We start from the raw sequence: 13,376 nt of genomic DNA on the forward strand, positions 1-13,376 counted from the left end.
TGAGGAGACAATGACGGGCAATGTCTCGTTGTCTCCCAGATAGACGTACTTTAAATGATCGGGCAACGGTTTAAGCTCAAGTACGGGTGCCTGAATCACTGAGGGTAACAACTTATTAGTGGAAACTGAAATTGAAATTGGGTTAGAAGGCTTACCATGGTGTTGAGGTAGTGACTCAAGGGCAGCCACTATCTCGGCCTCCTCCACACTTCTAGGCACGGCAAAACCAGATTTTTGCCCAATTCCTTGTGAAATTGTTGTTTCAAGTGTATCCCTCTCCAAACAATCGAGAAAATCCTGCGCCAAATCATCAATTATATCAATAGAAAAGCAAGAATGATCGTCCTTAGGAAATTTAATACTTTCAGAAAGATTGAAATCAATGACTTCCCCATCAAATTCCATCGTTAAAGTTCCTTTAAACACATCTATCTTGGTGCGGGCTGTTTTCATGAAGGGCCTCCCTAATAGAATCGGCAATGGGGTGGAATGGGGTGAATCCTCCATGTCAAGCACGTAGAAATCCGCTGGAAAAATCAAGTTACCAACCTGTACCAAAACATCTTCCAAAACACCCTTTGGATATGCATTAGAACGATCAGCTAATTGAATTATCACTCCATCATTTTTAAGCTCACCTAAGTTCATAGATGCATAAATAGAGTATGGCATAACATTAATCGAAGCCCCTAAGTCTAACATGCATTGTTCAAACTTAGTATTACCTATAACGCACGGAATTGTAAAACTACCCGGATCTTTGCATTTAGGGGGTAATTTCCTTTGTAACACAGCAGAGACATTTTCACTTACTTGAACCACCTCTTTGTTTGAAATCCTTCACCTTGTTGTACAAAGTTCTTTTAAAAACTTAGCATACCTCGGGACTTGCTTAATCGCATCAAGGAGCGGAATATTAACTTGAACTTTCCGAAAGGTCTCTAGAATGTCCTTCTCAGCTTCTTCCTTCTTTGATTGCCTAAACCTGCCAGGAAAGGGCACATTTAGTGGAATAGAACTAGAAAAAGTTGAATTGGGACTTACCTTGGTGGTTTGGAATGGTTTAGGAGGACTAGATGAATTCGGCAAGGTTTGGTCATCCTTGGCCGTGGGCTTTGCTCCCCGTGCTTCTTCTTGCAGCAACTTGTCCTCCTCGTCTTGACTTGATTTGGATGTATTTGAGTCCGTTCCAACCTGTTTACCACTTCTCAACATGATGGCCTTAGCGGTTTCAAATCCTCCCTTCGGGTTCATAACGGTTGAACTAGGCAATGTGCCTTGTTCTCTAATTTGCCCCATAAACTCGGCAATTTGACCCATTTGCTTCTCCAAATTATCCACCCGTTTGTCTTGGATTTGTCTCTCCTTATTTTGAGTTTGTACTTCCTGCGTCAAAGTAGTAAGTAACTTAACAACTTGATCATTATCCAAAGACACACCTGAGGTTGTTGGGGTAGATTGCACTTGGTTTTGATTGGGGATGAATGGCTTTGTATAAAAGCCCGGTGGTTGCTGCCTAAATCCTCCTTGTTGTTGGGGTTGTTGAGGATCCCGCCATTTGAAATTTGGGTGGTCCCTCCAACTCGGATTGTAGGTATTAGAGTATGGATCATGGCGTGGTTGATTTTGGTTCCCAAAACCCACGGCATTGGCAGATTCCCATCCTCCATTCTCTATTAACTGAGGGCACGTCTCCGATGGATGCCCTTGCATTGAACACACACCACACACTTGGTTTTCTTGTGGTTTTGACCCCTTGACAACCTGAGACACGAGAGAAGTAAGATTAGCCAATTGTGACTGAATATCAGAAATTGCACTTACCTCATTCACACTTTGTTGTCGTGGCCCTTCTCTTTGTCCAACACCTTCATATTGTTGTGCATTTAGAGCACGGTTTGCAATTAGGGTCTTGGCTGCCATAGGTGTTTTGTCCACCAATGCACCTCCCGCCGAAGCATCGAGCATTTGCCTTTCAATGGGAAGAAGGCCCTCATAGAAGTATTGAAGGAGAAGCTCCTCCTTCATTTGATGTTGAGGACATGATGCAACAAGGGTTTTAAAACGCTCGTAGTATGCCGGAAAAGATTCTCCTTGACTTTGTTGGATTCCGCTAATTTTCTTCCTCAAGAGAATGACTTTTGAAGTAGGGAAGAACTTCTCCAAGAAGGCTCTCTTCATGCTCTCCCAAGAAGTAACGGTCCCGGGTGCCAATTCATAAAGCCAATCCTTAGCCTTTTCCACAAGAGAGAATGGAAAAGCCTTCATCATCAGAATGTTCCCATCGACATTGATGGGTGTCATGCTCGAACAAACAACCTCGAACTCCTTGAGATGCTTGTTGGGATCTTCCATGGAAAGCCCATGGTACTTCGGAATGTGGTGCAACAAGCTTGACTTCAATTCGAATTCATCGGTCTTGTCTTGGGCAGCCGCGGGGTATTGAATGCAAAGAGGGGCTGCATTGGCCAAACCTGAGGCAGAAAGCTCTTTAATGGTTCGATTATCCACCGCCATGGTTGGTATTTCCTCTTTAACCCAATCCGTGGCTTCCTCTTCTACTTCAGGCTCGGGACTAGGAGGATTAGACTCTTGCAATTTCTTGTTCCTTCTCAAAGTCCTCTCGAAATCATCGTCAAAGTCGGAGATTTGCTCACGAACAGGTTGTGAGCTACGGGTCATAAACTAGTACCTACACACAAAAGTAAACAAGATAAGTAACCAACTTAATAGACTTGGCACAAGTAAGAAAACAAGTTGCCACACACGGCACAAAAACACATACACACGGTGCAAAAAAAATTAAAACAAAACAGAAACTAAACTAAACAATTTAAACAAGACTCAAGACAAGGGATTAGCAACTTTGCCAATCCCCGGCAACGGCGCCAAAATTTGATACGTAATTTATACGCACACAAACTAAACCCTATTTGTGACAATTGTAGTAATGATGTAAGTAGGGATCGTTCTAACCGGGGATTAACTAGGGGTGCTAATCTATTTTGAATTGACTTGAAAACACAAAAACTAAATGTAAAGACTCTTAACAAAACTACTATGACTCAGAATAGCTTTGAAAGACTCAAACTGCTTAAAACAATCAAATTGACTCAAATAGAAACTAGAACTTGATTTAGACGAATTTGAAAGTGTTTATGACTCCAAAAGCTTAAAGATACAAAAATAAAACAAATACGAATGATTAAGACTCAACGAAATATGGGGGAAATGTGTTTGGACGATATTAAATTAAAAAGACAGAATATAATTAAAGGCAAAATGTAAATATGAATGTGATGAAAATATGGATGATGGAATAGCCAAGGGGTTCTTCTCCACACATGTTACACTTGCATACAATATTGATTCTCAGTTGGTCTTTCGATAAGTTGTGAAACTCAATGCTCCAAGTTAATTAGGTCCGCTTAAATTAACTTTCAGATTTCCCTAAATTCGTTGGATTGAATGGAATACGCATTACAACCAAATTATTCTTAATCAAAGTCCCTAACTATGGAATACGCATGATAGAGACATTCAACAAAGATCATTAAGTTCAATGAAAATTATAAGTGTTGACGAGGCATTCGTTACTATGGAATACGCATGAAACTTATGCCAAGAATTCGTTTAACGCGATTGTTTATAAGCAACCTCCACTACTTGTGAATATAAGTTCATAACGATTAGGTGAAACTCACTTATATTCTAGCGTCATATTCATGCATGAAAATTAAGCTTGCAATCTCAATGAACATACATAAATAAGTTATCAATCAAACAGTTAAACGAATTGAATCCACAACTTATGAAATTCCAACCAAAAGTAATCAATTCATATTGCAAATATAAACATAGTTTCGAATCACCCCCTAGCTAAAGGGGGTTTAGTTCCTCATAACCTTGAAATCAAAGAAACAACTAAACATTCCAACAACTCAAACTTGAATTGTATGAACGTTTAGGCACTCTTCTCTTCCATTACAAAACAAAGAAAATTGAATTCAAACATTGAAATCAAAGAAACACCTAAACATTCCAACAACTCAAACTTGAATTGTATGAACGTTTAGGCACTCTTCTCTTCCTCGTTGTTGTGGCACAAGGTCTAAGGTGAGCTTTGGGGATTATGTGAAGTGTTTTGGAGGGATGGGAAGTGGTTGGATAGTGGCTGAAATGGAGGATAAAAACTGCACAGATTGGAAGGATATGCACGGCAATGGATGTGTATTTGTGTGGTGTGTTGTGTTGTGAATGAGATCAGATGGAGTGGGGAGTGAATCAATGCCCAATGAATGAAGTGTGTGTGGTTTATATAGGGAGAGAATGGGTGAGAATGTGGCTGCAATGCATGTGAAAAACAGCTAGGAAAGTGGGTGGAAAGCTGGAATTGCACAAGGGGAATGCTGGAAAGGCAAGGGAACCCATGGCATTGAAGGTTTTGGTGCATGTGTTGGCTGATTTGTTTGTTGGGAAAAGCTTGTGAAAGCATGTGAATGTTGTTTGTGTGAAGTGTGTGTGAATGCATGTGGATTAAAGAGTGAATGATGGCTGAAATAATGATGGAAAACAGCTAGGAAAAGTATGGAATGCATGTGAAATGTAAAGGGAAAAGCTGGAAATGCTAGTGTGTTCTGAAAATGGGAATGAAAGCCACGGCAAAGGCTTGTGGATGAGTTGGAAAAGCATGTGAATTAGGTGGAATGTAGGTGGGTTATGATGATGAAAGTATGTGGAATTGCAAGGAGGAAAGGTGCAGAAAATGCATGTGAATGCATGCTGGAATTGCATGTGAAAGGCACGGCATAGGGATGAAATGAATGATTAAATGTGCATGGCTGGAATGATGAAGAATAAAGGATGCATGTGGGTTGAAAATGGCTGGAACAAAGGGGGAATAATGATGAAGAAAAGCTGGAAATGTTAGGGAATGTGCACGGCACAAGGTGAATGTGTGATGGGTTGAATGTGTTGGCAAGGCTTGTGGAATTGTGTGAAGTGTGTGTGGATGCATGTGAGTGCAAAGGGAAGCCACGGCATTGAGTGAATGAATGTGTGTGTGTTGGTGGTTTTGCATGGCTTTGATGGATTGTTTGATTGGGCTAAAGTTTAAGTACATGAAATGGACCCAAATTGCTTCCCCTTGCATGGCAAGGAATGGTGTTTGTGTTAAGCCCAAGGCAAGGTGTTATGTGATTGGGTTAGGGCCATTGTTTTGTGTCCTTAAGTGCATACAAGGCCTTCAATTTCATCCAACACTTGGGCTCCAAGTATAAGCTATCCATCCTTAGCCCAATAATGCTCCAAAACACTCCATAATGCACCCTTTCATCAAACACGTCTTATTATCCTGAAAACACACAAAAGAAGCATAAAGGACTAAAATAACTAAAGAAACATAACGTAAATGTACGAGAACAAGCCATTTAAGTCGCATGAATATGCTCCTATCACAATCCATGCCCAAAAATGCTCCAAATAGCCTCAAAATACACTTTCTTGCTCCTTTTGCCATTAGGACCTAAAAACGTACGAAAATAACTTAAAAGACTGAAATAAATAGTAATTAACTCACTAAATGCAAGGAAACAACATAACTAAGTAGCATAAATATGATCCTATCAGCAACACCCTTCCCCCTTTTATTTCTTCTAGAAAACCCAAAATCAGCCACAAAACACCTAGTTTCTAGAAGGCCCAATTTTGGACGAATTTCCTAAACCTTTTTCCCTTTGGATTCTGATTTATTAGGCCTCATTCCTTGTGGATTTGGGTTACACAAATCCTTTTATGAAACTAATTGGGCCAAACCCTCTCCTAAGTGGATTTAACTTACCTATAGCCGAATTCTATGGCCCTAACCCACCAAATCTGTTTAGTCTAACCCTAATCTACTTAACCCTAGGACTATATAAACATAAATTCAGCCAAAAATTCGTACCACCCCTTATACTATACAGAAAACACCTTGCCGCAACACTCCATTCTCCATTCTCAACCTCCATACACCTCCATACATCTTCCTACACATCTGCCGCACCCTTCCCACCATAATCAACCATCCTCCATCCCTCCAAACAAGGAAACACCATCCAAAACCCCCAATTCCACCACACACATCTTGTGCCGCAGCAAGGAAGAAGGAGGAAAGCCCTTAGACGTGCATGCCATTCGACTTGGAGTTGCTGGACGTTCTAGGTGTAATCTTTCTTGTGTTTTCAATGTTTAATTTCAAGAATTTTTGCTTTGCGAGTATGAGGAACTAATCCCCTTTTTGGCTAGGGGGAATTTTGAAACCATGGCTATATTTGCATTATGATTTGATTACTTTTAGTTGTGATTTCATGAATGGTGAATTCAATTTACTTATCTGTTTGAATTAAAACTTGTTTATGTATATGAATTGAGGGTGCACACTTAATTTGCATGCATAAATCTGATGCTAGGGTATAAGGAAACTTCACCTAATCGTTGGGAACTTATATTCATGAGTAGTTAAGACTGTTGGTCACAATTATGTTAAGTAAATTCTTGGCATAAGTATCATGCGCTTTCATAGTTACGAATGCCTCGTCAACACCTATGATTTCCATAGAACCTAATGATCTTTGATTGTCTTTCTATTATGCGCTTTCATATAGAAAACTTTTAAGGAATAATTTGATTGCAATGCGCTAATTCCATTCAATTCAATGACCTAGGGGAAATCTGAGAGTTAATTTAAGCGTACCTAATTAACTTGGGGTGTTGAGGTTCATTAATTCATTGAATAAGCAACTGAGGATTGTGTTGTATGAAAGTATGCCATGTGTGGAGAAAAACCTCCTAGCCATCTCACCATCCACCTAATTCTATCAATTTCGCCTAAATCTGCCTAGTTTACATATTTGTTTTGTTTGTTTGATTTTCGTCCAAAACCAAATCCCCAATTGTCTTAGAGTGTCTAATTGGTCCAAATATGTTTTAGATTGTGTTTTTAAGAGTTTTGAGTCAAGTTAGAACCAATTTTCGTCCAAGTTTGTGTTTAGGCTCAAAACTGCCCAGATTGTGTTTTTAAGGCAGTTTTGAGTGTTTTTAGCCTATTTTGAGTTTTGTGAACGTGTTTGAGTCTTTTTAAGTGAGTTTAAGTGTTTTAAAGGTCAGTTTTATTTATTTGAGTCAGTTAGAGTGTTTAGCAATCCTTCCTAATCCCCGGTGTAAGAACGATCCCTACTTATTTATATGCTACAATTGTCAAAAGAGGGTTAATTTGTGTGTTAAGTTAATTTTTGCATCATTGGTCTTCCTTCTCCTCTTCCTTGCTAAGTCACGGCACAAGGTCTAGGGTGGTTTTGTAGATGATTTTCTGGGTTTTGGATGGATTTAGGTAGGTGTGGTGGTGCGGCAAGGGTTGATGGTGGTGTATGGAGGTTGGGATGGAGGTGTGGAAGTAGGGGAATGGTGTAAACTTGGTTGTAAGGTCACGGCAAAGGGTGGATTTCTGAATGAATGTATGAATGTTGTGTGAAGGGGTGGTGGTCTAAATGGTGCGGCAAGGGCTGTTTATGTAGGCTAGTTTGGTACACTTAGTGAAGGAAAAGGATTGCATAATCCCATTGAAAAAGGGTTAATTCAAGGCAGAAATCAAGTGGGATTTGGAATAGGGATTTCGGCTAGGATTTAGGGATTCTAGAAGGTTTTGGTGCAGCACACATGTAGGGATACGATAAGGTGTTCTAGAAGAAGTGTTTAAGGCAGATTCCTAATCCTAAAGGGCCTAGGACATGTGATATAAGAGTAGGAGAAGGATTGTAATTCCTAAACCTACAAGGAATGGTGACTTGCGGCATTTAAATGGATAAGTCTTCTAGAAACTGAAATAAGTATTTAGATTTGTAGCCTTTCCTAGCTCTTCTTGTCTTCAATTTCGTCCATCCTCTTTGCTCCATTGTTAAGCTATCCAATCCATGCCCAAAAATGCTCCAAATAGCCTCAAAATGCACTTTCTTGCTCCCTTTGCCATTAGGACCTAAAAACATACGAAAATGGCTTAAAATACTAAAACAACTATGAATTAACAACATAAATGCATGAAAACAAGCTAAGTAAGTCGCCTAAATATGCTCCTATCAAACCACAATTGGAGAGGAACTTAGAGTGATTGCCCTACAACCACCCAATATGGCCGAAAGTAGCCATAGTGACATTGTTGATAGGCCTGCCGATTTTGAGCCTTCACCACAATATGTTTGTAAGTCTCCAATCCCAATTTCAATTCCCATTTCAACTAATAGGTTGTTACCTTCTTTGGTGCAGGTGCCCAACCGATTTCAAGGTGGTGGGAGCATTTACATGGACTTCCGGAACCAAAATACCACCATTAGGGAGGATCACTATCCCCTCCCATTCATTGAGCCATATTACGTAAGTATTGAAGGGCAGATTGTGGAGGACAATACCCTCCATGCCGTGGGCTCTAAGTGAGGCTAAGAAGCATGTTTGTCCGGCTGCACGACGTTAAAGCAAGCGCTTCTTGGGAGGCAACCCATGCATTAAACTAGAGAGGATTTGGGCAATTCACCAATTCATGCTACAAAATCAGATTTGCGTTCCTCAATCCCTATCTCTTTACTATATTTATTTCTTCATGTTAGTTAGTTTATATTGTTTGGTTGAGGACATGATGCAACAAGGGCTTTAAAACGCTCATAGTACGCCGGAAAGGATTCTCCTTGACTTTGTTGGATTCCACTAATTTTCTTCCTCAAGAGAATGACTCTTGAAGTAGGGAAGAACTTCTCCAAGAACGCTCTCTTCATGCTTTCCCAAGAAGTAACGGTCCCGGGTGCCAATTCATAAAGCCAATCCTTAGCCTTTTCCACAAGAGAGAATGGAAAAGCTTTCATCTTCAAAATATTCCCATCGACGTTAATGGGTGTCATGCTTGAGCATACAACTTCAAACTCCTTCAAATGCTTGTTTGGATCTTCCATGGACAGCCCATGGTACTTGGGAATATGATGCAGCAAGCTTGACTTCAATTCGAACTCATCGGTCTTGCCTTGGGCCGCCCTAGGATATTGAATGCACAATGGCATGGCATTATCTAATCCCGAGGCAGAAAGCTCCTTGATTGTTCGATTATCCATCGCCATGACTTGTTCTTCTTCCTCCACTTCTTCTTCTTCATATTCGGCCTCAGAACTAGAACTAGGTGGATTAGGTTCTGGTTGCTTCCTCTTTCGTCTCAAAGTTCGTTCAAAATCGTCGTCAAACTCCAAGATATTCTCACAAACGGGATGACAACTACGAGTCATACACTTGTACCTAGAACAAGGAAACAAAACAAATCAGCAACCCTTATAGAGGGTACGGCAAATACACAAAAACTATGAAATAAGGCACGGTAAACACTAAAATAAAGAACAAATAAACACACGACACTCTTGACCTTAAGACACACTTTGACACGATACAAACACAAGGGATTAGCAAGTTTGCTAATCCCCGGCAACGGCGCCAAAATTTGGTGTGAAAATTATATTGACACACAAATTAAACCCTATTTGTGACAATTGTAGTATATATGCAAGTAGGGATCGTTCTAACCGGGGATTAACTAGGGATGCTAATCTACTCTAAACTGACTTAAAAACACAAAATTAAACCTTAAAACACTTACCTAGACCTATATGACTCAAAACAACTTAAAAAGACTCAAAACAGCCCAAAACACTCAAATAGACTCAAACTAGACTCTAAAGGGTGATTTGGACGAAATTTAACTAACTTAGACTCAAAACCCTAATTTGGACAGATTCAAATACTTTTCTAACTAATCTAACACACTTAATAAAATGGGGAATTGATTTGGACGAAATTAAATAAAATGGACAGATTGCAATTTAAACAGATTAGGCACTAAACTAGGTGAATTGAATGGGAAAAAGACTAGTTAGGGGGTTCTTCTCCACACATGCACATATGTAACATAAATTGATTTCCAGATTTTATTCCTTTTAAATCATGAATGACAATGCCCCAAATTAATTGTGAAAAGCACAAATTAACTCTCAGATTTTCCTAGTTTCATTGAATTGGATGGAATACGCATCGACAATCAAATTATTCTTATCAAATTCCCTACATGAACTGCATAATAGAGATAAAATCAAAGATCATTAAGCTTTTTGAAAACCCTAAACATTGACTAGGCATTCGTAACTATGAATTGCATGATAATCTTGCCTAGAATTTACTTAATATAATCATGACTAGTGATTTCCACTACTTATGAATATAAGGTCATAACGATTAGGTGAAATTTCCTTATATCCTAGCATCAAATTCATGTATGCAAACTAAGTATGCATCCTTAATCAACACACAAGAACAAGTTCTCAATAAATCAATTAAGTAAATCACATCCACAATTCAAGAAACAAAATCTGGAGGAAATCAAATCATATAAAACATATGCCCATGGTTTCGAATTCACCCCTAACTAAGAAAAACTTAGTTACACATGTTCATAACAATTGAAAAGCAAATTAAAATAAACATGGAAACGAAACGAGGGAAGAAAGAACTCCCAAAGTCTCCAATGGATGCAGATTTCTTGCGGCACAAGGTCTCCTCCTCCTATGGAAGCCACAACACTCCTTCTTCTCCCTAGGACTTGCAGCACAAAGTGTGTTTTCTGAATGAATCGTGGCTGCTGTGAATGGATGAATGAATTGAATGTTGAATGGCTGCCTAGGGTGTCTAAGAGGGTGCGGCAACTTTAGGTTTAATAAATATATAGCATGGAAAAACCCTAGCAATCAGATTTAGGGTTAAAACTAGCCAATATAAGTGTTTAGGGCCCTTAAGTTGCGGCATGGGTTTGGGGAATTAAATCCTAGCCCAATCAATCTCAGATATGGACTTATACAATCCAAATCCAAGAGAAAAGGGCCAAATAAAATCAGAATCCAAACAGAAATAGGTTTAAGAATTTTCGTCCAAAATTGGGCCTTCTAGAAGCTAAGTGTCTTATGGCTGATTTTGGGTCTTCTAGAAGGCATAAAAGGGGGGGGGGGGGGAAGGTGTGGCACCCTTTTAGGGTCAGATAGGGCTCTAGAAATTAGGTTTTTAGGTCCACTTGCAGCTAGGATTAAGGTGGAACAAGATTAGGTTAGGATAAGATAGGATAAGGTTTGGATAAGATAAGATTGGATAAGGTTTTGGATAATGTTTCCTCTTTTCTTGCGCTTTCCTTATCTTCTTTGTCATGAACATTCCTTTTCTGATTTGTAGCATGTTTCTAACCTCTTTTGATTCCAAATTCGTCCAACCATGTTGCTCCATACACAAGCTATCCAAAGTAAGCCCAAAACTGCTCTAAAAGGCTCAAAATTGCATTTTCTTGCCAAGTTTGTCATTAGGACCTACAAACAAACGAAAATAGCTCAAAACACTATAATAAGTAGTAATTAGCTCACTAAATGTAAGGAAATAACATAACTAAGTAGCATAAATATGCTTCTATCAATATTGATTGCATAACATACAATAAGATGAAGTTGTTAGTCAAGCCAAAGCCAAAAAGCCTATCCCTTTTCACATGTATTGTAGGATTACCCCTTTTGAGCCTTTTCAAGCCTATTTTCTTTGTTAGCCACATTATCCTTACCTAGCCTAGATTAGGACTTTCCATACCATTGTTCTTAAAGGATAGTGAAGCATGACTTAGATTGAACTCCTATGGATTAAATTATGGCAGAAAATAAGTGTGGGGGAAGATGATAGGGCATGGCAAAGAAGAAAATAAAAGAAAAAAAAATTCGTGGAAAAATAAAAAGAAACTAGAAAAGTGTTGAAAAGAAAGAAAAAGAGTTGAAAAATAAGTGAGAATGCTCTCACAAGTGTTGGTTATTGAAGGAAGGGTCCAAAAAAAGTGAATTTGACCCTAATCGTTGCATGAATCTTCCCTTGTGTTTAAAAGTTGATTTCTGCCATTAAAAGTGAGTTTAAGTGTCAATTTCATTACTTTGCTTCCTATTGCTTTAAGAACCTTTGTTTTACTTTACCTTTCTTTGTTAACCATTACCCTTAGCCCCGTTACAACCCTCTGATAGGAGCATATTTAGGCGACTTAGTTGGCTTGTTCTTGTTCTTGTGCATTTACTTTGTTATTTCTTAGTTCTTTAAGTTTTTTAAGCCATTTTCGTATGTTTTCAGGTTCTAAGGGCTAAAGGAGCAAAAAGGTGCATTTTGGAGCAAAATTGGGCTTGGAATGGATAGCGTATGTTTGGAGAAAAAGGGATGGACGAAATTGAAGACCTAATGAAGTTAGGATTCCTAATCACAAGAGGATTCCTAATCAAATGAGGAATCCTAGTCAAAGAAGGTTTCCTACTTGAAGTAGGAAAGTTAAGCCTAGGGTTTCCTATCTTGGTTTGACATTTCCTAAATTCTAATTGTCCTTATGTCCCAAACACTTTGAAGACTTCATATGCATTCTAGGACACAAAACAAAGGTCCCTTGATGATGCGAGATTTATACGCACACAAATTAAACCCTCTTTTTGACAATTGTAGTAAGTATGTAAGTAGGGATCGTTCTGGACCGGGGATTAGGAGGGATTGTTAATCACTTGGATTTGACTCAAAAACGTAAAAACACAATATAAAACACTATACTAGACTCAAAGAATGCAAAACTAAACTTTAAAACACTAAAACAAACTAAAAGACTCAAACATCACCCAAAACACTCAAAACTGCCTTAAAAACACTTTCTGGGCAGTTTTGAGCACTTTGGTGAATTTGGACGAATTTGTGTAACAAATTGAATCAAAACACTTAGAAACATAAACTAAGACACTTTCTAACTAAACTGGACAATAAAGTAAAGGGGGATTGAGTTTTGGACGAAATTAAACTAAATGCACAGATTCTTAATTAAAACAGATTGTAAAAACGAAATTGATGAAATAGAATGAATGGATGCTAGCCAAGGGGTTCATCTCCACACATGTTACACTTTGATGCGAGATTTATACGCGCATAAATTAAACCCTCTTTTCGTCAAATTGTAGTATATGTATAAGTAGGGATCGTTCTGGACCGGGGATTAGGAGGGATTGTTAATCACTTGGATTTGACTCAAAAACGTAAAAACAAAGTTAAAAACGTTCACAAAGACTCAAAGGACTCAAAACAAGTTCAAAAGACTCAAAACTGCCTAAAAACACTAACTAGGCAGTTTCTGACCTTAAACCCAATGTTGGACGAATTTAAGATTATGGTTTGATTCAAACGTAAAAACACAATATAAAACACCATACTAGACTCAAAGAATGCAAAACTAAACTATAAAACACTAAAACAAACCAAAAGACTCAAACATC

General features: G+C 38.7%; 1 protein-coding gene across 1 annotated transcript; it reads right to left on the reverse strand.

The window, feature by feature from the left end:
- Positions 1 to 840: 840 nt before the first annotated feature.
- Positions 841 to 9,299, reverse strand: LOC148698563 (uncharacterized). The gene is made up of 2 exons (XM_088678332.1): positions 8,883 to 9,299; positions 841 to 2,262 (listed from the first exon to the last, which is right to left on the reverse strand). Exons 1-2 carry the CDS (start codon positions 9,297 to 9,299, stop codon positions 841 to 843), a joined length of 1,839 nt encoding a protein of 612 aa, XP_088534458.1.
- Positions 9,300 to 13,376: the final 4,077 nt, after the last annotated feature.

This window comes from Pyrus communis, chromosome 2 (assembly GCF_041283825.1).
Source record: "Pyrus communis isolate YQ-2024b chromosome 2, ASM4128382v1, whole genome shotgun sequence".
In the NCBI taxonomy this organism is placed as follows: Eukaryota; Viridiplantae; Streptophyta; class Magnoliopsida; order Rosales; family Rosaceae; genus Pyrus; species Pyrus communis.

Excerpts from the sequence above, each read along its gene's own strand:
- LOC148698563 (XM_088678332.1), bottom strand. The coding sequence starts at position 9,299 with ATGACTCGTAGTTGTCATCCCGTTTGTGAGAATATCTTGGAGTTTGAC. Across the intron at positions 2,263-8,882 it reads GGAATATTTTGAAGATGAAA|GCTTTTCCATTCTCTCTTGT; the intron begins GCTTTTCCATTC and ends CTGATGATGAAG.